The sequence below is a fragment of the Notolepis coatsorum genome (genome assembly GCF_963971535.1).
Source record: "Notolepis coatsorum genome assembly, chromosome: 8".
In the NCBI taxonomy this organism is placed as follows: Eukaryota; Metazoa; Chordata; class Actinopteri; order Aulopiformes; family Paralepididae; genus Notolepis; species Notolepis coatsorum.
Genome location: NC_140172.1, coordinates 129,846,401 through 129,873,692, shown reverse-complemented (window position 1 = coordinate 129,873,692; position 27,292 = coordinate 129,846,401). Strand labels below are relative to the sequence as shown.

General features: G+C 44.0%; 1 protein-coding gene across 1 annotated transcript in view; it reads right to left on the bottom strand.

Annotated features, from left to right (window-relative positions):
- The window catches only part of mark4a (MAP/microtubule affinity-regulating kinase 4a), a gene marked incomplete at both ends in the record, with an annotated part of 68,284 nt that extends 41,650 nt beyond the window's left edge, over positions 1–26,634 (bottom strand). The window contains 3 exons of the mRNA XM_084320780.1: positions 14,722–14,775; positions 15,878–16,075; positions 26,584–26,634. Of these exons, the coding sequence (XP_084176906.1) occupies positions 14,722–14,775; positions 15,878–16,075; positions 26,584–26,634 (303 nt within the window). The remainder of the gene's footprint in view (positions 1–14,721; positions 14,776–15,877; positions 16,076–26,583) is intronic.
- Between the last annotated feature and the right edge of the window lie 658 nt (positions 26,635–27,292).

Genomic DNA, 27,292 nt, shown 5'->3' with positions numbered 1-27,292 from the left:
GGCAACAGTATTATGGCCCACAGTATACTATGTTTCTAAGAACCTTCCAGGCCAAGATCAAAAATCTAACCAATCATCATCCTCCTGTAATCTGTGATTCCCTCGCAAAGGAGAACCATTTTCAGAACCGCTGAGGTCTATTGTTCTCCACTGTAAACTCATCTCTTCTCCTCTCCCTCTTCTCATCACTCCATTTCTCTCTCTCCTCTCTCTCTCACTCTCTCTTCGCCCCTTCTACATCTCTCCTTCTCCCTCTCTCCCTCTACATGCGTAACAGGCCAGATTATGCTAATATGAGCTGTTTCATGTCCCCAGTACTAAGGATTTTCTCCGGCCCACGGGCATGTAAAGAAGCCTGCTATCATCACCGGCCAATAGTGTTCTCTCCCATCGCTAGCCAATCGTCAGTCCCATCCCCAAATGTTGTCCCCGTTGTTTCCTCACGACGACCCAATCGCGGAACATCACGGCTGCATGGCTGTCCAATCACAGCAAAGCTACGGGGGAAGGAGGAGGGAACGACAGGCTTGAACCCGTGTAACATCCCCCCGATATTCTACCCAGGTGAGGTGAAGGGAACGCATTTAGGCCGAGACATAATCACCAGCAATATGAGTCAAAATATGATGATCAAAAGAGACGCAAAGATCAAATGGAAAGACGACTGGCCTGGAGGTACAAACGTTAAAAAGAAAAAGAAGTAGCCTGAAACATTTGACTTAATCCTCGGTGACAGGAATGCAAGGTCATCCCATTTTAAACTAGAAGAATGCACTCAGTAGGGTTGGGTACTGTTCACATTTGAACCGATACCGGTACTGATACCGGTACCTGTGAATCGATACCGGTACCCAACGGTACCTTTTTTCTGTACTTTAGTCTCTAAAAATGTTATCTACCTACCTCAGTTGTAAAAAAAAAATCCAAACTTCTAATTATTTATTATCATTATTTATTTAGAACAATTTGTTAATATATATATAGTATATAATATTGAACGAGCGTTGTCTGCATCTAGCTTTGTAAAGTGTAACAACACTTGCGACCGTTTTCGGCTTGGCATTGCCCCGACTGCTTTGTTGTTGAATCAAGTAAAATCCTAGGTAAGCGTGTATTGTGCGTTTGGCGGTATCGGACTTTAATTTTTTTTTTACAGTACCGAAATGTGGCACCGGTGGATCTCACGTGAATCGGTACTCGGTAGTACCGACGTGATTCGGTCGGTGCCCTTGCAAGTACCGGATTCGGTACCCATCCCTACTCAGTAGAGAGCAGATCTCCAGCAAAGCTCAACAAATTCCTCACTCTATTGTTGTACTTTAATAGAGCTGTCAAAGCAACACAAGACGTCCCTTTTACCATGCGGTTCTCAGAGATTTGATTGGATCTGGATTATTATCTAAATAATACATGTTAATACAAATTCACAAATTACTCAACACACCACAGTATTATGGTGTATTATGAGGCAGAATACTCTGTATTGGGACTATGCATTGCAACAACATCATTATGTATCAACAACATCAATTTAGTTAGCTGTTAAATGTGTGGGCATATAGTTGTGTACAGTTAAGTATTCTTAGCTATCTCAAATAGTTGATTATTGTATATTGGATTATTGTATACTGGAGCTTGTGTGTACTGGAGCTTGTGTGTGTGTGTGTGTGTGTGTGTGTGTGTGTGTGTGTGTGTGTGTGTGTGTGTGTGTGTGTGTGTGTGTGTGTGTGTGTGTGTGTGTGTGTGTGTGTGTGTGTGTGTGTGTGTGTGTGTGCGCGTGCGTGCGTGCGTGCGTGCGTGCGTGCGTGCGTGCGTGCGTGCGTGCGTGCGTGCGTGCGTGCGTGCGTGTGTGTGTGTGTGTGTGTACTGTATGTGTGTGTGTGTATACTAGTCCTTTGTCCTGTTTACTTGTAATGTCATGTTATTATGTATTACTGGATGTTGCACGGTCACAATGTACGTTTTATTGTGGACCCCAGGAAGAATAGCTAATGCAATGCTGTAGCTAATTGGGTATCCTAATAAACTAAACTAAACTAAACTAAACAGGCCTCCTCGCTATAGTAGGACAAACATGTGGAGTTTGGTGCAAATCAGACAAAGCGTTCACAAGTAACACATGACTTCCCGCATACTGTATCATGCGTTCATCCGGAATCTGATTGGATCAGTGATTGATACGGTTTGTGACTGTACGACTAATCTGAAAATATAAAGTTTGGCCTGAAGAGGGAACGTCTTGGAGTGACCAAAATCAATAGGGTTCTTTCTGTAAGGGTCATGAATGTTCCCAGCAAATTCTAGGGCAATCTGGCAATTCATCTTTGAGATATCTTGTTCAAAGACAAACAAAACATCATTGGTTGATGTTAATAAAACTAAAAACATAACCACGCTAGCACGCATACCATGTTATCACAACGTCCTGTGTTCGAATACGGCCTAGGACCTTTGTTACATGTCATCCACTGTACATATTATATTTAGGGCTGTCAGTTTATCGCGTTAATTAGATTAATTAATTACACAGCAAATTATCGCGTTATGAAAATGAACTCAAAATGAATTACAAAAATATATATATTTTTTTTTTATAATTTTTTTATCTCATTCATTCTATAAGAACATCGAATACACATTTACAGACTTTTTTTAATATGGTCCATTTGCATGTTCTTGGTATCTGATTCTAGGGACATCTATGGATCTCAGGGAATGTATTCCCAGTGTCAGAAATACTGTGTCTTCTGTTACTAGGCTTGAGTAAATTGTAATGAACCAAATGAGAATATCAATACATTTTTTTTTATCTTTGACTGTGAATAACACCATGCACAAATTGACCAGACCTGACAAATCTAAGCAAATTAATAGATGGACGATGATTAACAGAAGGTTTTGTAGATACAGTACTGAATTTTTTTAATCGCCTGACAGCACTAATTATATTACAACTCTGTACATACATCCGATTAGCACCACACTCAGTAGTACTAATTTATATATTTTATACCCAGTTTGATCACCTGTATATTGTATATATATATTGTTACATTTGCACTCTGGTTGGATGGCGAACTTATTTCCGTTGTACTGTACTTGTGCTGTATAATGACAATACATTTGATATAATCTAATCTAATCTAATCTTCTCTCTACCCCTGATTTCCTGTCATTCACTGTCCTATCTAATAAAGCAGAAATGCCTAAATAAAACACAACCTCCTTGGCGGTAATAAGAGGGATTGTGGGAAAGTCAAGTCAAGTCAAGTCAAGAGTTTTAATTGTCACGGCATACAAGTATACAATGAAATGCGGGTGGTCTTGCCCCGCAAACGATGTGCAATACAGTGGTACAACATATAATAGAATCCAATAAAAGATAATAATGAGAGCTATGCATGATCAAAACAAAACAAAACTATATAATCAACAGGATTATCAGGATCACTAACAATGTCAGTGTAAATCTGCACTGACATAATCTTCCCTAACCCTGAATTGAATGTAAAATGGTCTATATATGTGTTTATATCTATATATGTAACATGATGCTAGAGACGTCAAACACAACACCCACATATCGCCATTATGAACAATTATTTCATCCATGATTGGCTCCTTCCGGGTATGTTCACTTCCTGCCTACAGGCAGTGGAGTTCATGTGTGTTCACAACAGCACCAGAGGGTGCAAAGAGAGATGGGGGGGGGTTGAGTGAGAGAGAAGAGAGAGAGAGAGAGAGAGAGATGAGAGAGAGAGAGAGAGAGAGAGAGAGAGAAGAGATGAGAGAGAGAGAAGAGTAGAGAGAGAGAGAGAGAGAGAGAGAGATAGAGAGAGAGAGAGAGAGAGAGAGAGATACTAACGAGTCTCCCTGACCACTGAATAATCCAGGGAGGAGAGACACGTTGGCCCATATGAGCATACAGTACAAGAATCTTATCAGGGCTGTCCTCGGCTAAAGAGATTCTTCGTTCGGCTGAGACTTTGTCAACTAGGTTAATGCCTTAGTTGCTTCAATCGACAAATCAGTCAAATCGTTTTTTCCCATTATGCAATCATGCAGAAGGGCCTCTGTCACACCAAAGATTGGTAAGAAAGAAAAAAGGATAAACATTAAAAAGTCCCCAAAAAATACCAAAACCAACTGATCAATGCTCTTGTGTTTCTTCATCACAAGATAGTGCTTTGATGACATCACGTGACCCTGAGAATCCCAATGCCAAACATACGCTCTTGCGTGAGTGCATGTGTCCGCTCTGTGCACCACCGCGGCGCTGAGTGCAGTGATCATGCATAGAGCAGCAGTGCACCAGGCACTGCGGACAATCACCTTGTTTCTAGGCAACCAGGAAGCTGCTAGCTTGCCGATTTCAAAATTAGCCTTCGAAGTTTGTCGATTGTAAATGAAAAAACACAAAGCCATTTCTCTATGAATAGCTTTGCTATAAAACGGGATACTGGGTTAGCTAAGCAGTTCTGTGCATATAGGTGCTAGGGATGCCACGGTAGCTATGACTAGCCCTCAGATTATCACTAGTGATAGATCTACGACACTCATCACTGATGTCCTTTAATGAGAAGGTTGGTTGGTCGTCTCTGATGGAGAGGCTCTACAAACACTGTATTTGTTAATTTGAAGGCCCTTATGGTAAGCTACCCTCCTTATACTACATCATTATTGGAAAAGGAATTTTGGAACCTATGGAACCTGTTCTAGTGACTGCAGCTATTAGACGGGGCCCGTCCTAGCAATACCACGCTTTAAACGATAGGAGTGCGTCACCTTGTTTGTAGAGCTATAACTGTATTCTATATTATAGCTATGGATACAATACTATGGCCCATTTGACATCAACTAATCTATCGTTCAGTATGTGAAAAAGAATAAATGTATTCGTCAATACGTTCCCGTGTTATACCGTGGTGAATATAAGTATGGTTTTAGAGTGGTCTGGGGTAATTCCCGAAAGGCTGAGTAATAGCCGGCCCTTATACGTCAATTCTACTATAACCGTTGGCGTTTCTTGCCTGGACAGGCTACTATTCCCAAAATCAAATCTATATAGTAGGTATTATGTTTCATCATGAATGCATGAAAGAGGGGGGGGGGGGGTGGGGGGGGTAGTTTTTTGAAGCTTTGATCGTCACCAACGGCATACGTTGTGGAGTAACGTTACACATACACGTTGCGATCGGGGTGAAGACATGGTTGGATCAACGCAAGATTGATATCATATAGTCCTTACATTCACTAGGATGTACCCAAAAAATAATATTCCAATTATCTGATCGCGATTCCAAGTATTGGTGTCCATCGTGTCGCCAACATAATCCACCACACATCATGCATCGGGAGCATTTGGCGCTTCTCAATCCGATCTTCTCAAACCGCTCCGCTCGCCCGACAAAGAAAAGTGAGCCCGGAGACATTTGGCCGTTCCACAGGCCAAGATACAAGGTTTCAAAGGGTGCTCGATACCGCCATCTAGCTGGATGCGGCCGGTATTGCACTTTGGCGATCTCAGACTCATTCCCTATGGTAACACCAAGGTCCCTGGATGAATAATGAATACAAATATCGAATAAAAGAATAAACAACCTAAACCCGACTTATCTCGGGTTTGGCAATTAATGAGTTAAGGTCCCCAGAGTTTGCTCTGAACAGGGTAAATATGCATTTTGCTATGATGCCCCCTAGTAGGGCTGGACGGTATGGTCTAAATTTATATCACGGTATAATTTGAAGCGTAGGCGGTAACGGTATATATCACGGTATATTAACTTATCTTAAAATGTCTATATACATGCTTCTGAAGGGGTAAAACACTGGCAGCTATTACTGTACTATTGTATTACTAGGACATATTTCACATAGTACAGAGGTATTTTAAGAACATTTATTGTGCAAAACTGCAATAGAAAAATCGTGTTTTGACCATGTCTTTAAAGCCCTTTCGATCGACAGTTTGAAAAGGAACCATATTTTCGGTTTTGCAATAAAATTTCGTGCTACTAGTTTTCATGAGTTGCATTTATCTCCCAAGTGGCTCACTGTGTGTGTGTGTGTGTGTGTGTGTGTGTGTGTGTGTGTGTGTGTGTGTGTGTGTGTGTGTGTGTGTGTGTGTGTGTGTGTGTGTGTGTGTGTGTGTGTGTGTGTGTGTGTGTGTGTGTGTGTGTGTGTGTGTGTGTGTGTGTGTGTGTGTGTGTGTGTGTGTGTGTGTGTGTGTGTGTGTGTATATCTGTGTCCACGCTCTGGGATGAGGAAACCCCTCCCTGTGAGTAAATATCCAATGACTGCTCAGATGTTGGGGTGACAGCAACACTGGAGTCAGATTTCACACAACGCTGGAACATGGCGAGCGGGGTAGAGAGGCAGCAGTTTGGGGACATTTCGGTTTTAGCGTTGAATACAATACGGAAACGAACACAGTTAACAGAAAAATGACCGTCTGCAAGCGTTGCTTCAGACGTGTCGCCTACGTTGATAGAAACACTCGAATATGAGCGCACATCTGCACCGCCACCACCAAGCTAGGCTTTTTTTAGATGACTTAAGGCCTGAATATATTTCCCGCATCCGTGGATGCGTGTTGGTACGCGTGACGTAAATTGCGTAATTTTCGTCAACACTCTTGTCTGCACCGTATACGCGTGCCTGTTCGATTTTGTGACAAATATGCGCACGACTTCTCGAGTATATTCAGGGCTTTATGCCTCGAAAACAAGTGAGAGTAGCCGATTACAGCCGGGGGAGGCGTCAAAAGGTCGAACACTTCTTGAATTGACTAGCCTGCTATGAGCCTGCTCGCCTCGTCTCGCAATGGCAGATATCGCCTTCGAATTCTCACACACACACACACACACACACACACACACACACACACACACACACACACACACACACACACACACATATATATATATATATATATATTGAGGCAAAACAGAATTAAGTTCAAGTTTCAAGTCTCTTTATTAGTTGTCATACTTTGTCTAGATAATAACAAGATAGTATAAAATAAGTATAATATAAGTATAAAATAGAAAGTCAAGTACGTAAACAAGTGTAAACAACAACACTTTTCAATATACCTATATACAGTATGTACAGTATATACAGTGCAGGTACTTAGTCAGCAGAAGCTTTATCATGTAAGATGTGTGCAACGAGATATAGGCCTATAGTTTCGGCTAATAATAATTTCGAGAGCACTGATAATATTTGGCCAGCCAATTATCCTTTGGATTTTATGCGGGGGGTATATGAACAGGTAACCTCGTTCTCAGTTTTATCTCCGTGAGATAGAAAATGAACAGGTAGAAATACGTCTTCATAAGTCTTCATTAACACAACCCTACTGGACTATATACTTGCCCACTGTATTGTTATTTCATTCTAATTAGTGTATATACTTGACCACATCTTGCCCAGTTGTACAGCCCTGGCTTATTCCTATTGTATTGTTACTTATAATTGTATTATATTCTATTGTCCTATATTTAATTTAGTTTGTATGCCATATAATTTTATTCAACCTCTTTATTTACAGCTGTACAGCCCTGGCCTATATTTTATTTCATAATTATATTATATTCTATTGTGCTTAACTTAGTTCATATTTCATTTTATTTTACTCCACCTCTTTATTGTATTATCTGTCTCTTAATGTCTGTCCGCTAATGTCGCACTGAAAACGACCAAAGCAAATTCCTTGTATGTGTAAACTACTTGGCAATAAAGACCTTTCTGATTCTGATGTTATTATTATTATTATTATTATTGGATACAGGAGTTTGTGTACCAAGAGCTTCTTCAAATAACTTTCTCATTATATTTTGTTCAGGGCGGTTGATATTGTTATTTCGATATAAACTCCATTGCAGAGATGTTTATTAAGACAGCATTTATGAGGAATGTGTAAAGCGTTCAATTGTGAATGTCAGTACTCTGATACATTATTTGGTGTCTGTCTGACCGTTCATGAAGTTTATCTTGGAATAATGGTGGATAAGATAGACGTCTCATAACTCCCTTGTGGGTGGTGAACTTTTCTGAGCCAATGGGTGCTTTGTGCAAACCAGAGCAAGTTGTCATCATGCATGAGGTTGAGCAGTCGGCGGAGAGCAACTGCGTCGCCTAGCCCTGCAAACTGCGAGTGCCTTGCTCCCGTGAGATTTCCACGGCTTGCGCAGTCAGATTTCCAGAGTGAGTCGGACAACATTCTAACCGCCATGCAACGTGCTTGGCAATGCCATGGTCAAAACTGCGCAGGCCTAGCTCATCTCAAACAAGCCTAATATCGGCCGACAAGCCTCTCCTGCCGGTTCAGGAAAAGACTAAACAATAACAAGTGCAGCGTCTGGGGACGTTCATTGCAAAAGATTTGCAGCCCTTTCCGGTGGTTAGAGACGTGGGCTTTCCTCACCTAACGAAAACGATCCGCGTTACACAACGCCCTCTCTGATATTTTTCAGCACCAAAGTAATTCCTGAACTCTATGAAACAAAGGCATTGAAGACGAATTGGGAAAAGCACAGAGCCTTGCGCTCACCTCGGATAGTTGGACCTCTCGGGTTACCTTGCTGTGACGGTCCACTATATGTGGGATTGGGAGATGACAAGTGCAGTACGACATGTATGGATGTCGAAGCACAAAAGCATGTAGGTGATGTTGGTGATACAATCCAGATGTCTTTAACATGTGAATATGAGCCCATGACCAACAGGCCTCCATATAGGTCTTATGGTCCAGTATTAGCTCAAAGGACAAAATGTGGCCCAATTACTGCCAGAGTTGGGGGTTTGATTCCCACTAGGGCCATCCATACTAAAAACGTTTGTGTAAGATAGGATAGGATAAGACAAGATAAGATAACATATTCCTTTATTGATCCCCTTGAGGAAATTAATTTAGCCTCATGGATAAAGGCATCAATCCACCACATGGCATATGTCATGGCAGCCATGTTGTCTTTGTGTTCCCACCACAAGGCTATGTGCCATTCCAAAAGGATCATCCCTAAGCCCTACTCCTTGCTCAGGTATCTAATGCCAAGGGCACTCCACTGTGCACTGTCGGTCGGTTTTTCACACTTTGGAATGACCTGATAAGTCTGGCAGACCTTTTTGTAACTAACAGGGTCAGAGCCATGTAGTGCAGAAATACTAAGAGAAACCTCCAATATTACCCATCAGCTCAACTAAGTACTAGTATAGTTGTGACTGGTTTAGGTTGGTAATAACTTGGATATAATTGTGTACTTCCTAGGAAAGTACTAGGCGACCAATTATTAGGAAACACCACCTCCATTACCCATCAAAAGTTACAATTGTAGATGTCCAAGGTTTATGTTGGTAACAGCCCACGTTTAATTATGTACTATGTAGAAATTAAGATAGTACTTTCCAATAAATTAACAGGAACTTGTACCATATGTTCCACAACATTACTAAGTAAAACATGACAATCTACTCAGTAAGTAAGTTGAAACTGTACTGTAAAAGGTAATGGAGGTGTTTTTAAGAATTGGTTGCTTACGGGCGGCTAAGTGGCGCAGTGGGCAAGGCGCTCGCCACTAACGCAGGAGATGCTGGGTTCGAGCCCAGCTCTCGGCGTTGCTACCAGCTTGGCTGGTCGTTCATACTAACACAATTGGCAGTGTTAGGGGTGGGAAAGGGGATTGGACGTTGTGGACAGCGACTCCTACAGGTCGGTTGGTGCGCCTGTACAGCAGAATCAGGAGGTAACGGGGGCAGCGTGAGCCTCCCACGCGTTACTCCTCGCCACTGAGAGATCGCGCTGTGCAGGTGAAAAGATGTGACGGCTGCCTCCTCGTGTACCGGAGGGGACACGTGATGCAAGGCTTGGTCCTCACTGCAGCCGACCAGTGGGTGGCATAGTCTAGCAACGTTCGAGACAGGGGAGGGGAGAATTGAAGGGAGAATTGGCTTGGGATGGGAGAAAAATAGAAAAATAAGGAGAAAAAGTGGATACAAAAAAAAAGAATTGGTTGCTTACATTTCTAGGAAGTACGCAATTATATCTGAGTTATTACCAACCTAAACCGGTCACAACTACACGGTACTTAGTTGAGCTGATGGATAATCGTGGAGATTTTTCTCAGTATTTCAGCTGTAGTTTCTATGTATTTACCTACTTATTTACCAGTGGTAATTAGTAATTACCCAATAATATACTATAATTTACAAATGTAAAGTTCATTGTATGTATTTACAATTAATTGCAATGTTTATGAACATTATAATAGTGTTTTTAAAGATATTTCTTTTTTTGCAGCATTTTCTGTGTTTTATTATGGAAAGATTACAACAAATTCAGAAAATTGCAAGTCAATGAAAAAAATTGCAATTTATATTTTTGGAAATACATCCTATCAAAAATTATATCTAAGCTCCTTCTGTACCTTCCTATCTCATAAGACCTTTATGCCTCACACACACCTGGCCCCCTCTCTCTCTCCTTTTGTACCTCATAAGAGTTCTATGCCTCACACACACCTGCCCCCCTCTCTCTCTCCCTTCCTACCTCATACGAGTTCTATACCTCACACACACCTGCCCCCCTCTCTCTCCCTTCCTACCTCATACGAGTTCTATGCCTCACACACACCTGCCCCCCCCCTCTCTCCCTTCCTACCTCATACGAGTTCTATGCCTCACACACACCTGCCCCCCTCTCTCTCCCTTCCTACCTCATACGAGTTCTATGCCTCACACACACCTGCCCCCCCCCCTCTCTCCCTTCCTACCTCATACGAGTTCTATGCCTCACACACACCTGCCCCCCCCCCCCCTCTCTCCCTTCCTACCTCATACGAGTTCTATGCCTCACACACACACCTGCCCCCCTCTCTCTCTCCCTTCCTACCTCATACGAGTTCTATGTCTCACACACACATGAGCCTGCATCCCTGTCTCTCTCTGTCCCTCTCGCATTCACTAACTCTTTTCCATGACAAATGATGTCAAGCGCTCACGTTGGTTCCTGCCACCAACTTCAAAGCAGTTCCCTCTTTGTGGCGATATACTGTGTTCTGTTGTGGTTTAGTCATTTCAGTTGTAAAAGTGACTGTCGAATGAAGATTGTTGCTTTAGTGTTGTCACAATACTGGAATTTCTAACTTTGATACAAATACTTTGAAAAATATCGATATTCAATAACATTTTCGATATCACAGGGCCCTGTTCAGTTTCTTCATTCATATGAGTTTTCATCTTATTTAGTTGTTCAAATACAGCTGGTAGGGTTATGGTAGGGTAGGCTGTGAGTGTGTTGTTTCCATTGTGAGCTGAACTTCTCAGCTTCTCTAATACTCGAATAAATATAAAGAAATTTAGAAACATAATTATTTTTAGATTAAGTCTTAAAAAAAACTAAACAATATTATATAATTAAACAATCTTATAAATTAAGGAAACATGTACATGTAGCACCTTCTTATTTTTTTATTAAAAGAAGTGTACTGTGTGAGTGGGAGGGGGCGGGGCTGTGTGTGGGAGGGGGCGGGGCTGTGTGTGGGAGGAGGCGGGGCTGTGTGTGTGTATGTGTGTAGCACCCACCGACAGCACCTAGGCTAGTATTTGTGTCACTGTTGGCGTGAGAAAGTGCAGGTGCAGGCAACTGGTATCCATAGTGTGGCAAAAGAGTCTTGAAACCATTTCAAATATTCAGTATATCGATATATTGGAAAAAATAACAAACACACAGACAACCATGCTAACTGACACACACTGACTGCTCTCCCATTGTAGTCATTAGACGGTAATACGGAACATGGGAAGGATGATAGGAAGCATTTTAGGAAGCATAGGGAGGATGTTAGGAAGCATGTTAGAAAGCATGGGAAGGATGTTAGGAAGCATGTTAGAAAGCATGGGAAGGATGTTAGGAAACACATGAAGGATGTTAGGAAGCTTACGAAGGGTGATAGGAAGCATAATGGAGGATGTTAGGAAGCATAGGGATGATTTTAGGAAGTGTAGGAAGGGTGATAGGAAGCATAGGAAGCATAGGAAGCATGTTAGGAAGCATAGGAAGGGCGATATGAAACATGTTAGGAAGCATAGGAAGGATGTTAGGAAGCATAGGAAGGGTGATAGGAAGCATGTTAGGAAGCATAGGAAGGGTGATAGGAAGCATAGGAAGGGTGATAGGAAGCATGTTAGGAAGCATAGGAAAGGTGATAGGAAGCATAGGAAGGGTGATAGGAAGCATGTTAGGAAGCATAGGAAGGGTGATAGGAAGCATAGGAAGGGTGATAGGAAGCATAGGAAGGGTGATAGGAAGCATGTTAGGAAGCATAGGAAGGGTGATAGGAAGCATGTTAGGAAGCATAGGAAGGGTGATAGGAAGCATGTTAGGAAGCATAGGAAGGGTGATAGGAAGCATAGGAAGGGTGATAGGAAGCATAGGAAGGGTGATAGGAAGCATAGGAAGGGTGATAGGAAGCATGTTAGGAAGCATAGGAAGGGTGATAGGAAGCATAGGAAGGGTGATAGGAAGCATAGGAAGCATGTTAGGAAGCATAGGAAGAGCGATAGGAAGCATGTTAGGAAGCATAGGAAAACTGATAGGAAGCATGTTAGGAAGCATAGGAAGAGCGATAGGAAGCATGTTAGGAAGCATAGGAAGGCTGATAGGAAGCATGTTAGGAAGCATAGGAAGGCTGATAGGAAGCATGTTAGGAAGCATAGGAAGGCTGATAGGAAGCATGTTAGGAAGCATAGGAAGAGCGATAGGAAGCATGTTAGAAACAGGATCCAAGCACAAGGGGGAGGGGCTTATTTCAATGGACAATGATGGGAATTCATTCATGCATAAATGTTTTTAATGCATAGGTATAGGAGAGAGAATGAGAGCACACCAGCACTGGAGAGGTGCTGACCACGGTGACAACACCAGTGTGAACGGAGATCAGTCGCACACTTGTAGCCACAATGTAAAAATAATTTATTCTATTTCCAACGTTTCGACAAACAAGTCTTCAGGGTATTATTTGAATGGACACCAATGAAATTGAATTGAATGAATTAAAATAAAGTATTTGTCGTTGGTCGATTTAAAAAAAAATACATTCCAGGTGTCACGTCCCTGGCCTGCTGTGACGACATTAGCTCCGGATAGATACACAGACAGACACACACACACACATGCAACCAAATGCATGATCCCCCCCTGGCTTCACCTGGTGGAGATTCATATTGCAGGGAACCAGAATATTGTGTGCATCCTGACCATTTTATGTGGAAATATTGAGGGGATTGGTCAAATTTGCAAGCTGGGGTTTGCGGGGGTTTGGTTGAATTTGCATTCATTCTTGCGAATGTAAAAAAAAATATATAGCAAAATCCTGGAGGGACATAATATTGTAGTTATTATAGTTATTATCATCAGCTGTAACCTAAATTAGCTTGCTCCCATTTTAACAAAGAGGAAAATTAGGGTTTATGGCCTTCATCAGCTGCTGTAGGTCTCAGGTACAACACATTTTGGGGAAATGTTTGTCTTCACTTCCTGTGAAGTTCTCATGCCTTGTACACTGTGGGAATGCCCAGTTTGGAGGTACCTTCGCAGTGATCAAAGTCGGCCCCCTATGGACTACACTGAATATGGTAGAGATTTCTTTCATACAGTACACTGCAAAGCACCCTGCGTAGGTCCCAATCCCCTGATGGGAACGTACCCCCAGCTCTTCCACTAATCTGAAGCGAACCCAGATATCCACCGCTCCGGGTTTTTAATTTGAGTAAAGCAAAGTCTGCATACTCACCATATTGAATCTGCCCTTGATTGCCGGTGAAACCAAAGTGTCTACCATTCCGGCTCTGCCCTTCATGCACAACAAACCCTGAGTGTCCACCATTCACGCTCAACCCTCAACATGCTGACCAGCAGGGGAAAAAAGAAGCCAGCCCATCAAATGCCCTCCATGTGACGCACACCTATGCAAGTCCAAAGATACCCTCAAAACTCATTCTTAGCACGAAAGAAAATGGCCACCCAACAAAAATTATAATAGATGTAATAATACAATAAGATTCCACAACTGCACTTGTTTATCTTGTATCCCCCTGGCTGTAACCGTTTTGTAGTTGATATAATTCAGTTTGTTACCCACAGCGATGTGTATTACTGTAAGAGGAAGATGAATTGGGACAAGAAATGACTCGGGTGACCAGGATCTGAGAAATGAGTCACTCCCCACTCAGAGCTGTGCTTAACCCCAGAGAGACCAGACCTACTGTAGGTCACAGAGCAAAGGTCTCCTTTCGCTCCCATCCAGTGCATAACAGCTGCCAAACAGCATCACATCCTACGATCCCTCACTCTATCTATTGCTCTCTCGCTCTCTCTCTCTCTCTCTCTCTCTCTCTCTCTCTCTCTTCTTCCTTACTCCTTCTGACGGAGAAGTAAGGAGAAGACAACCAGAAAAACAACCTAAACCTCCTTTCGGTCTCCTAACCCTTATCTAGTCTCTCATTGAATTAAGTCAAAGATGCCCAAACTTGTTACGGAGGCTAAGGCTTCTCTGTGTCGTTACTGGCTATTGCCTCTAGAGACAGTGGGGGTACATTTAGACGTTATTAGTGCGTTATTACTACAATTTCAGTTCCTATTTTTAGCCTAGCATATTAAGTACATTATCAAGCATATACTTATTTACATTATTATATAAATTAAATAAAGTCAAGACTCACCTTTTGTAGGCTGGTTGGATTCAACTGAGTTTTGTCAATAATTTTTATTGCAACCTGAAAATACACACAATGACAACTTGTGGTGAGGAAATGCACAATAATAATACTATTGTAACAAGAAATATTGTTTCCATCCATCCTCTTACTTAAAATGCATGGATATATTTAACTCCCAACTTTTAATTGCCTCCACCTACTCATGAACATGTTAATCCACCAATAGACCACTACACTTCCGCGTTACATTGAAATCGGGGAGGAGATTGCGGGGGGTGCATATGAATGAATGTGGACGAGAGCCGTGATGTAAGTGGTTGCCGATACGGCTGTGGGGGTGCTAGAGACATGATCGAATAGACGTTTATGCGCCTCGCTCTCCTGAACACGGCGTGACCCATAACTAATCGATCAGAACTAAATCGGCAGAGAAAAAGCCCATTTTAAAGCACCTATTCCGCATGGACATGCGCAGAGTGCCCATGGAGTCTGGACGACGCGAGATGACGCTCGAATGAATGTGGACTGTTCTATCAGAGGGGGGAGCTTCGGTGGCCAATGTCCTTTCAGCCGAACAGGATAATGAAAAAATGATCCCACTAAATGGCCAGACGCGTCTTATGGCGACATCTACAATTACCTCATTGAGTCTCCAGGTAGACTAATATTTATATTTAAGTGCAGCGGTCTGTAGCCACTTACATGACCATCGAAGCTCCCCCCTCTGATGGAACAGTCCACATTCATTCGAGCGTCATCTCGCGTCGTCCAGACTCCATGGGCACTCTGCGCATGTCCATGCGGAATAGGTGCTTTAAAACGGGCTTTTTCTCTGCCGATTTAGTTCTGATCGATTAGTTATGGGTCACGCCGTGTTCAGGAGAGCGAGGCGCATAAACGTCTATTCGATCATGTCTCTAGCACCCCCACAGCCGTATCGGCAACCACTTACATCACGGCTCTCGTCCACATTCATTCATTTGACCCCCCCGCAATCTCCTCCCTGATTTCAGAATCCCGGAAGTGTTACGGTGGTCTATATAGTCGTAAAATGTAAAATGTAACCTCTCACCATTACTTTTACTCACACACTCCACCCCCCCCCTCCCCCCCCCCCCCCCCCCCCACACATCCACAGCTCCAGTGGCCCCAGCCTCACCTCCTTGCCCGTCAGGATGTGGCGGGCCAGCTTGACCTTGGCAAAGTTTCCCTTGCCGATGGTCTTGAGCAAGCGGTAGTTGCCGATGTGCGGCTGCTCGTCGGAGCAGGAGGCGATGGAGTTCCTGCATCGGGCACCCAGAGAGCGGCTAGACAGGCTGGTGCCCTTGTCCGAGCGGCTGGTCCCCAGTGAGACATGCTGGGGGAGAGGGAAGAGGAGATAGAGGGTCACTACCAGGTACCGTCACCCACCAGGAGCAGACAGCACACTGTTATATACCGTGCACTAATGTCATCATACAGTAACTAGGGAAGCACGGATACCACCTTTTCACTGATGATACCAATTCCGAGTCCTAAACTTTCAGTATCGGTCGATACGGAGTACCAAATCCCATCCATCACTTTTACTGAACAGTATAGACTTGGACCGTCATTTTGGGGTCATTCGACAAAACATTATTGAGATATAATAAATGTTTCGCCATTATTGTCCTAACGCATCGCAAATGCAGCAAATCAAGTCACTTTGCTTTTATTTATGGAAAGTTAGTATCTGGGAAATTCTCCAATACCGAAATTCTATTTTAGCCTGGTATCAGACCTACTGTATATCCAATACCAGTATCTGTATTTGAATCAGAATCAGAATCAGAATCGGAAAGGTCTTTATTGCCAAGTAGTTTTCACATACAAGGAATTTGATTTGGTTGTTTTTGGTGCGACATTGACGGACAGACAATTATGGTAGAATACAAATCTGCTTTGAGCATTTTGAGTTAATGTGTCAAAAATGCAGCAAATCAAGTCACTTTGCTTTTATCGCCGCCATGTTGGTATCGGATTATAGTATCTGGGAAATTCTCCGATGCCGATATTCTATTTTAACCTGGTATCAAACCGATATCCGATATCAGTATCGGTGCATCCATAGTCATAACATGCTGCTGGACTCCCACAGAGGGCAGGGTATGAACTCATGGAGAGAGAGAGACGATCTTCTCCAGAAGCGAAATGATCCGGGCCATTGGCTCTTTGCGTGGGGCAAGCCTGAAGGAACATCGTGATGGATAATGTATTGTTTGAAAACAGAAAACAGTAGGCCTACCTAAAGTAAGCAGATGTTTATATGGGTATATCTGTCATCTCACCTACCGTGCTCCGTATCTGCTGCCAGATATTTGTGGGAGACACTGGGAAACGAATGTGTCCCTCGGTTTAGGTGTATTTCACTGGCACGAATATGCAGGTGATCCCGCTTTACAGTAAGTGCCTCTTAATCAACGACATAACTAAACTACTGGTGGACCGAGGTATTTCACAAGGGTAATATCCGCCTCTGCGCTGCTAGAATCATTCCACCATATGTCTGTCCTGATGAATATAAGGGAGAGATGCGCCTGCTTAGCTTGGGTGTTATGTTATACATGATATCACTCGTTTCTAGGTTAACAGATGTTGCCCAGCAGAACACGTCATGACAACTCATTGAACATCTTGATTCCATTGTGGGTTTTCCCTAATAAGAATACAAGGATATAAGTAAGACATTTTAAGGCATGCAATAAAATGTACTTTAATGAAGATCAAGGTAGCCTCATTTATCATTTATCATTTATAGGCCTACAGCTCTGCAAGTGCTAAAGCTGTGCTGCTACATGCTAGTAGCATGAGTCTGGGCCCCGGTCTCTTTAGTTCACTGTGTGCCGTGATGATAGCATCCAAAGCTTGAGTCATGGATGATTTTCATCTAGGAAGCAGAGCAGAAGAGAGAAAGGAGGACAACAACCATTTGCTTTTACAAAAACAACGCTTGGTGTATTTGAATGTGATGTGGCTCCTCTTGTGTCATGTGACAATCAACACGATACAGAACTGGAGAGAGGGAGAGAGAGAGGGAGAGAGAGAGAGAGAGAGAGAGAGAGAGAGAGAGAGAGAGAGAGAGAGAGAGAGAGAGAGAGAGAGAGAGAGAGAGAGGGAGAGAGAGAGGGAGAGAAGGAGAGAGAGAGAGAGAGAGAGAGAGAGAGAGAGAGAGAGAGAGAGAGAGAGAGAGAGGGGGGGGGAATGGAAAAAAGCTGAGAAAGACAGGGATAGATAAGCAATGTAGAGAAAGAGAAAGAGAGAGAGAGAGATTGACATGTGATAAGAAAGTGGGAGATGGTAACATGTAAGACAAAAAGTGATATGAGAGACGGATTCAGAGGAGGAAGACATTGTGAACCAGGATGGACAGAAGGGGGGGGGGGGGTGGGAGTAAAAGGGAGCAGCTGCCTGCACAGTGGTCCCTGGCCAGTCCCAGGCCCTGAGGCGTCACACCTCCACCCCCCCAGCATGTCACCCTCATCTCAGCACTCTCTCTCTCTGTCACTCTATTTATTTCTCTCTCTCTCTCTCGCATCCTCCCATCCCGGACCCACCTTTAGACACTCCCCCTCTTCCCCACACTACCATCACTGTTCACACTTCAGTCCCACCTGGAGCCAATTTAGCCGCTTCCTTCCGCGTGTGAAACACCTCTATAGGCCTAAGCAATGGAACTGGAGGCGTACTGGCCGGGCACATTCACCTGCTGCAGTGTTTCACATATATGCTTACCACATGTATCTATTGCTATGTCCGCCCGTCACAATCACGCAAACTATCTAACGCCTGTCCCCGTCTTCCTGTGAGTGGCTGTCTCGTGGTGATGACCGCAGTGGTGGACGTCCCGTGATGATGACCGGGAGGATGCGACTCTCTCTACGCCGCCCCCATACCTCAAACGGATTCGCCATCAGCTCTATTTTTCAATATTTTAAACTGTTCAGTTGCTATTGCATGCACTTATTTGTGTTTCATTACACGTATGTGTGCATGCTTACCAACTGTTTCATTACATTTACATTTACATTTAGTCATTTAGCTGACGCTTTTATCCAAAGCGACTTACAAGTTCTGTACGACAAGCCATCAGGAAGGGCACAACTCTATCAGCTGAGTAACAATGTTCATCAAAGTGTTGAGTGCTACAGTGTAGGTTAGTTTATTAGGACAAGTGCATGACAGTACGGTTAGTTAGGGTTAGATTTTTTTTTTTTTTTTTTTTTTTTTTTTTTTTAAGTCAGATAATGGTTGAAGAAGTGCGTCTTTAGTCGACGGCGAAAGATTGGACGTGATTCGGCTGTCCTAACTGGGGTGGGTAGTTCATTCCACCATTGTGGGGCAAGGACTGAGAATAGGCGACTTCTCTTTGATGACCCTCCCGGAGCTTGGATAGGAGTAGGTCTGAGGCGGCCAGAAGATGCAGAGCGTAGGGGTCTTGAGGGTGTGTAGTTAGACACCATTGACCGGAGGTAGGCGGGAGCGGTTCCCTTTGCCGCACGGTATGCTAGGTCGAGGGCCTTGAAGCGGATTCGTGCAGCAATGGGGAGCCAGTGCAGGTCCCTAAGAAGTGGGGTGACATGGGCCGACTTCGGTAGGTTTGAGATCAGGCGGGCCGCTGCGTTCTGAATGAGTTGAAGAGGCTTAGTGGCAGTGGCCGGGAGGCCAGCGAGCAGTGCATTGCAGTAGTCGAGGCGGGAGATGACTGTTGATTGGACGAGGAGTTGGGTGGCTTCTTTTGTCAGGAAGGGGCGGATCCTTCTGACGTTGCTCAGGAGGAATCGGCAGGTTCTGGTCGTCGCTGCGATGTGAGCAGAGAAGTTCAACTGGTCGTCGAGGACAACACCAAGGTTCTTGGCGGTCGGGGACGCAGTCACAGCTGCATTCTCGACTGTGATTGAAAGGTCGGTTAGGGGGGAGGATTTGGCCGGCAGGTGGAGCAATTCTGTTTTGCTTAGGTTCAGTTTGAGGTGGTTGGACGTCATCCAGGCGGAGATGTCGGACAGACAGGCCGAGATCCGCTCAGAGACGTGGATATCTGAGGGAGGGAAGGAGAGGAAGAGTTGAGTATCGTCGGCATAACAATGGTAGGAGAAGCCATGAGACGTGATAATGTTACCCAGTGATTTAGTGTAGAGGGAGAAGAGAAGGGGTCCTAAAACCGAGCCCTGGGGGACACCCGTCCGCAGGGGGCGGGTGGCCGACAGGGTCCCTCTCCATGACACTTGGTAGGAGCGGTCATTGAGGTATGATGACAGCCATGTCAGCGCAGAGCCAGCCACTCCCATTCCTGCGAGGGCCGCAAGGAGGATCTGGTGGTTGACTGTGTCGAAGGCTGCAGATAGATCTAGGAGAATCAGGACAGAGGAGAGGCCTTTCGCTTTTGCTAAGTGAAGTGCCTCTGTGACCGCAATGAGGGCTGTCTCTGTGGAGTGACCAGTCCTGAAGCCTGACTGATTAGGGTCTAGGAGGTCATTCTGTAAGAGATAAGCAGTAAGTTGGTTGGATACAGCACGTTCAAGTGTTTTAGAAAGGAAGGAGAGAAGAGAGACAGGACGGTAGTTGCCTATGACGGTAGGGTTCAGGGTTGGTTTTTTTATGAGCGGCGTGACTCTGGCTTGTTTTAGGGAGGTAGGGACCACCCCCGAGTTGAGTGAGGAGTTGATGGTTGCCGTTAGGAATGGGAGGATGTCCGGTGCTATGGTCTGGAGGAGTGGGGAGGGTAGCTGGTCCAGCTGGCAAGTAGTCGGACGGTTCGACGTTACCAGTGTCAGGGTCTCTGCTTCTGTAATGGGAGAGAAAGATGACAGAGTGAAGGATGAGGTTCTCGATTCAGCATTTGGAATGGGTGGGGGTTGGGAGAAGGAGCTGCGGATGTTCTCCACTTTTTCCTCAAAGAAGATCGCAAAGTCTTCGGCAGAGAAAGATGAGGGAGGGGGGGGTGGGGGGGGAGTGAGGAGGGAGGACATGGTAGCATGCAGTTTGCGAAGATTCTTGGCAGAGGCCTCGATCCTATGGTGGAAGAAAGAAGCTTTGGCATTAGTGATGGTTTTGGAGAATGTTAACAAGAGGTTGTGATATGTGTCGATGTCAGCAGTGAGGCGTGACTTTCTATACTTCCTTTCAGCTGCTCTCAGGACCTGTCTTTGTTCTCTCACTGGATCTGTCAGCCATGGACTGGGTGGGGAACGACGGGCAGGTTTCTCAACGAGGGGACAGAGCTTGTTGAAGGAGGTTGCAAGGGCTGAAAGGAGGGTGGAGGTTGCCATCTCTGTGGAGAGAGCAGAGAAGGTGTCACTCAGAGGTAGAGCGGATAGTATGTCAGAGGAGAGGGTGGAGGGGGATGGGGAGGGCAGGTTGCGTCTGAGTGAGACTGTTTGAGTTGGGGTGAAGACCTTTCGGTTAAGCATGAGAGTTAGTGAGAAGGATATGAAGGAATGGTCAGATACATGTAGGGGAGTTACCGTGGTGTTAATGATGCTGGAGTTACGGGAAAATATGAGATCCAAGGAGTTGCCTGCTTTGTGGGTGGGAGGCATGGCAGTGGGAGTCAGGTCAAACGATTGTAGGAGGGAGACTACTATGACTGACTGAGATGAGTCAGGCAGGTTGAAGTCGCCCAATAGAAGGAGAGGGGTACCATCTTCCGGTAAGGAGCTAAGAAGCATGTCCAGCTCATCTGTGAAGTGATCGAGTGTACCTGGAGGGCGGTAGAGTGTAACAATGGTGAGATTGAAAGGATTAGAGACAGATACTGCATGATATTCGAGAGAGGAGAGTGACAGTTCTGGGAGTGGTGTTACGTTTGTAGCCCATGAAGGAGATGTCATGAGGCCAGTGCCTCCACCCCGTCTGGAAGGTCGAGGTGTGTGAGTGAAGTTATAGTTTGTAGATAATGCTGCAGGTGTTGATGAGTTATTGGGGGTTATCCAGGTCTCAGTTAGAGCCAGGAGCTGCAGATTTAGACTATGGGCGTAGGCAGTAATGAAGTCAGCTTTCTTGACTGCTGATTGACAATTCCATAAGCCTCCCCGTACTGTGACGGGTGTATTAGTGGCTGTAGGAGGGTAGGAGAGATTAGCCGGGTTGCTAGCAAACTGCCGTGGGTGGGTTAAATCTGTTCTAGAGGAGCAGATTGTGGATATAGGTATGAGACACATTGTCTTGTCAAGAGTGGCAGGGAGGAAGTAGAGAAATAGCAGAGTGGGAGGGAAAGGATTTTTCAGAGTGGAGTGTAAGATAGGACTAGGGTGTACTTAGCACTGGGTGGATCGGTGGATCCCTCTTCGAAGAACTCCAGGAAAACTCCTCCTCTTTGTCCCTCTTCGTTTCTCGACGCTTCGCTGACGCTACACCAGCAAGCCTTTAAATCTCAAACACTAATTAGTGCTGTCTTAACACCTGGCCCTTAATGGGGGCACTTAACAAAACAAAAAGGCCGTTTTAAACACGCCCCTTTAATCAAGTCAGCTGGTTCCTCACTTTTAAGATTCACTAATAAACTTAAAATGGCTTACCCTAGTTTTCAGTATAAAGCAATGTTTCTCAGTGAGTGTGTCCTGTCCTTCCTTAACAGAGCTCAGCACAGAGTGATTTCAACACAGTCTGGACCTCTGCTTTTAAACAGGGCAGGCTCTTAATGGCTCACTCAGAAGATCAGTTGCTACTAGTAAACAGGAAACAGTCCCTTAATGGGGGCACTTAACTAAACAAAATGGCCGTTTTAAACACGCCCCTTTAATCAAGTCAGCTGGTTCCTCACTTTTAAGATTCACTAATAAACTTAAAATGGCTTACCCTAGTTTTCAGTATAAAGCAATGTTTCTCAGTGAGTGTGTCCTGTCCTTCCTTAACAGAGCTCAGCCTGTTTTATTGCAACACTACTATCACCGACATCTAAGATCCCCCCTTGAACGGCCCTTCTAATGTTTCTCTCCTCCACATTGCCTGTGGTGCATTTTTTCCTATTGCTAGGTTTTAGTGAGTTTTTCCTTACCTTCGCGTGGGGTATGTCTGGGAGTGTTGCATTCATTTATTTTAAATTCTTTGGACTTCATGGTGTTTTTGCTTTGTTCTTGATTTATTGTGATGTTTCTTCTTGACTTGTTTAAAGAAGACGTGTCCGGCCCATGGGGACATTAACTTGTGTTGTCGGGCCTTACAAAAAAAATTATAATTTGATTCTCAAACGATGGGTCTGGACCCCGAAACAGGGTCTATGTCTGGTCTCCTACATGACTTAAAGCGACAATGTGTCTTTTTTTCTTCTTCTTTTTATTAATTAATGAAGTTCTGGAGTGTGTACAGAGCAAATTGAGACCACCCGGCACTCACCTTCACTGCTCTGGTCTCAAATGGTCTGGTGAGACACAACACTAAGGAGACACAACACAACTGCTTTGTGTTGTGCAGCGAAGGTGAGTGCTGTGAGGTGAACTCAATTTGCTCTGTACACGCTCCAGAGCTTAAAGGTGCTATAGATAACATTCAGCCACTAGATGTCGCACTGAGCACCAGTATGTCATGTATCCAATCAGGAGCATTCCACATGGGGGAATAGGAAGTAAGGAGGGGATACATGCCTGCAACATGTAAACAACAACATTCATTTTGGACCCACAATTTTTTCTTTTTACGATAAATGTATTAATCAATCATTTTCTTGGGGGAAAAGCAATAATTGTATTGCTTTGTGGATGTATTATTTTAAAAAAAATTATAAATTATTATTCTACATAAAGATTTGTATCTATAGCACTCATTCAGCGCCGGAGCTATATGCCCGATATAGGTCTAGATGGCCACCACTTTAATCAATGGGAGGACTGGGAGATTTGCGAGTGCTTAAAATATATCTTAACCCTTGTGCCTCCTTAGCAACTATTTCCTGTATTTAGCCTTGTGTGTGTGTGTGTGTGTGTGTGTGTGTGTGTGTGTGTGTGTGTGTGTGTGTTTGCGTGTGTGTGTGTGTGTGTGTGTGTGTGTGTGTGTGTGTGTGTGTGTGTGTGTGTATGTGTGTGTGTGTGTGTGTGTGTGTGTGTGTGTGTTTGCGTGTGTGTGTGTGTGTGTGTGTGTGTGTGTGTGTGTGTGTGTGTGTGTGTGTGTGTGTGTGTGTGTGTGTGTGTGTGTGTGTGTGTGTGTGTACAATGGTGGCTGTGTTGATGATTATGTCATGAAATTGGGTCCGTTTGCTTATTTTCCATATATTTACAGAATTTGAAAAGATTAGATTTTGAAACCCTCTAACACAAAAGTTAACAATATTAGCTTTCAAAGCGTCCATAGTGGTTTATTTCTTGCCATTAGGAGGTTAGGGTTAGGGTTACCCAGACAGAAAGATTAGGAGAAGGTAAAATCTCATCCCTGTGCCCGTGCCCACCCCAACACTTGCTCAGTGTTGGGGAACAGTCCCCTAACCTAACCCCAACCCTAAACCTAACCCCAACCTAACCCTAACCGTAACACAAACGGGAATATAAGGGCCGGGTTACAATTCGGAAATCTTTGGAATCTTTGATAGATATGTTGAGTTAGGTTCATTCATAGTGGTATTCATAAAAAAAGAATTGGAACGAAATATTACAAATTAAGTTTTTTATGACCTTGAACGTGATGCAATCTTTTCATGCACTGACGTGCTAACTCTGTCAGTTACCTAACAAGGCACAAGGGATAAATTATGGCTATGGGTCTAATACACTCGTAGATTATCAGTGAGTTGCTTGCAGTCAACATGTACAAAATGGATTGTTTTTTTATTTGTACATTTACGTTTTTATACCGTTTTGAATACGTTTTGAAGTTTTGGTGATTTCTAGTCATTCCAGAGAAAGACGCGATAATAGCCCTTTAGTGGAATACACAAAATACGTTGTAATTTTTCGGATGACTATCGAATCTTCCTGAAATCAACGCTAGATCATCATTACTGTCCTTCCTCGTGCACACATGAAATGGCCCTCGTAGCGCGGTGCCCCCCCCCCCCCCCCCCTGCACCCAACGGAAAACAGCCACACATACACACACAGATACAGCATCGATCAGGGTAGAAATACATATCAGATCAACGATCAAATTTATATATAATGTTCTTACCTTGTATCTGATGTAATGCAAAAGAAATAATCCAATTATCTGATCGCCATTTGAAGTACTGGGCGAGTGGGCGCGGAGGTCCGTGCCACATTCAACAGCATTGCATATGAGGGCCCCCTCGCAGATCTATCATTGAAATCAGGTTACCTCACCTGATTTAAAAAACTATACCATTCCCAGTGGAGTGCAATATCAGCCGGAAGGCGTAGGGGGCGGTATTTTCCCTTTTGCGAGCTCAGACCCATTCCCAACGATAACATCAGGCTGGATGGATGAAAATGAATGGATATCGCTAATAAAAGAAATAACGAGTAAAACCTGACTATACTCGTGATTGGCGCTCAAGCGATGGCGCGTTAACCTGACTATCATCGGGTCTGGCGTCCAATGAGTTAATAAAAAATAAAAAATTAAAACCCACATAATTGTCGCTTTAAATCCTAGTATGTTTTAATGACACTGGCTCCCAGAGTAAAATAATGGAAAATGTTCCCTCTGATCTACTATATTGCCTGCATCAGACCTGATATTGCCTTGGCCAACATAGGCCAGTTCCCTTCTGTCATTGCTGCATAAGTAATTGCATATCAAGGTGCATGTAATGGAGACGAGGAATCTGTATATCCATTGAAAAGGATCATCTATCACAACTCCATCAAAATCACACACATGCACTAACACACCTACACCGACTCGGAAGTGTGTTTTGGAGGGGCAGTTTGATGGAGAAACATACAGTACAGGCTTAACAAGGCCCCTAGACTAAAAGGTATGCTTAGTTGATGGTCTCTATTAATGTTCAAATCAACAAATTACACACACCTCTTCTTTTGATAACCATTAATAATACAATACAGAAGTCCAATCCTTGATATTACTGTCCTATAGTAAAGGCCTTGTCATATCTGAAATATACTAGATAGACAGATAGCTAGCTAGCTACTGTAGCTAGATACTGTAGATGGACAGATAGGCAGGCAGACATGCAGTGGCAAGCTACTTTTGTCTATCATACATTTCTTATGTCTATCATAAATAAATCTCCATTGTCTCTGGCCCTCTGTTTTTGGTTTAGTGGAGATAGACGAATGTATGGCGCTGTTCGACACCCACTTGCTCTGGGCGGCCGCTTCTTAGGCTACGCAGCAATGGATTGCACATCATTTTATGCAGCAATCCTCTCGCTTTATAATGCGGAACTATACTTGGAAAATGGATGTATATTCGGGTTTTCCCCCCTATTCGAATTACCGTGTGTGCACCCGTCCCACCCATCCAATTTCTGTCGGCCGCCACACAAGGGGAATAGACGAGCAGTATGTGACATCACTGTCTCTACAGCATTATTATACAGTAATAAGAGGTGACGGTCAGTATGAAGCTTCTGCGCAGATCCACTGACTGTTATCGTATGCGGATGGACTCAATCCGGACTGTTCGCCTGCCATCAGCTCTTTCTCTATAGATGCTCAAGGATAGCCCATTTTGAGAGAACCTGCTCTGCTAAATATCCATCCAATATCAAAGCCCAGATTCCCTCCTTTGATCGGAAGAAAAATAAAAAATAAAATGCATTGCCTGTTGTGGGGCTACACAATTCCCTCTGTAAATAAACACAATGAATAGTGATGCGCCATAATCATGCATAGTGTACATTTCTGCACGCACATAAACACACATTTCTGCACGCACATAAACACACATTTCTGCATGCACATAAACACGAGCTGTAGAGGCTATAATTGCACTTACATGGTCAGTGGTCCTGTCGTTCCCAGACGGCAGCGCAGAACGAGAAGACATTTTCCCTGAGATAGAATTACTGTGTGTGTGTGTGTTTACGCGTTTAATATTAAGCCTACGGGATTAAGCTCCAAAGATAATAATAACATCCGTCATTGGCAGCTCCGCAGATGTGACCACGTCCCGATCAATCTGCTTCTTCTCCAACCGGCGAAGCCGTAGTCGAGAGGAGACCTCTGCCCATCATCATGGCAGCAGCAATGGATGGATATCTGGGGTGTCCTCCTCAAGCAAGCTGCATTTTCCCTACACAATCTGCAAAATTCGACAGATAAAAAAAAAATACTCCAACGCAATGTAAACCCTCGACTAAACGTAAATTAACTGCTAAAATGCGGTGATGTTTGGCCAAAGCCCAACGTCTCTGTGGCGACTCTCCACCCCCTGCCTCATTTCGGCATACAAAACAAATACGGCTTCTTCTGGATGTATATCTCCGTTTATCATAATAATAGGCTATATTGTTTTTCAATTGCCCCTCGTCGTATATATGCAACCGCTATCCTTAGCATCAGTCCGCAGGAAAACAGAGCCTACTGTGCAGGAAAAAGGCCGAAATGTTCATAACTCGATATTCCCGGTCCGTGAGATGCGCCACTTCTCCCATCAGAGATGCTGACAGACATCCTCCGCTCCGAACGTAGCCGAGCGCACTGCC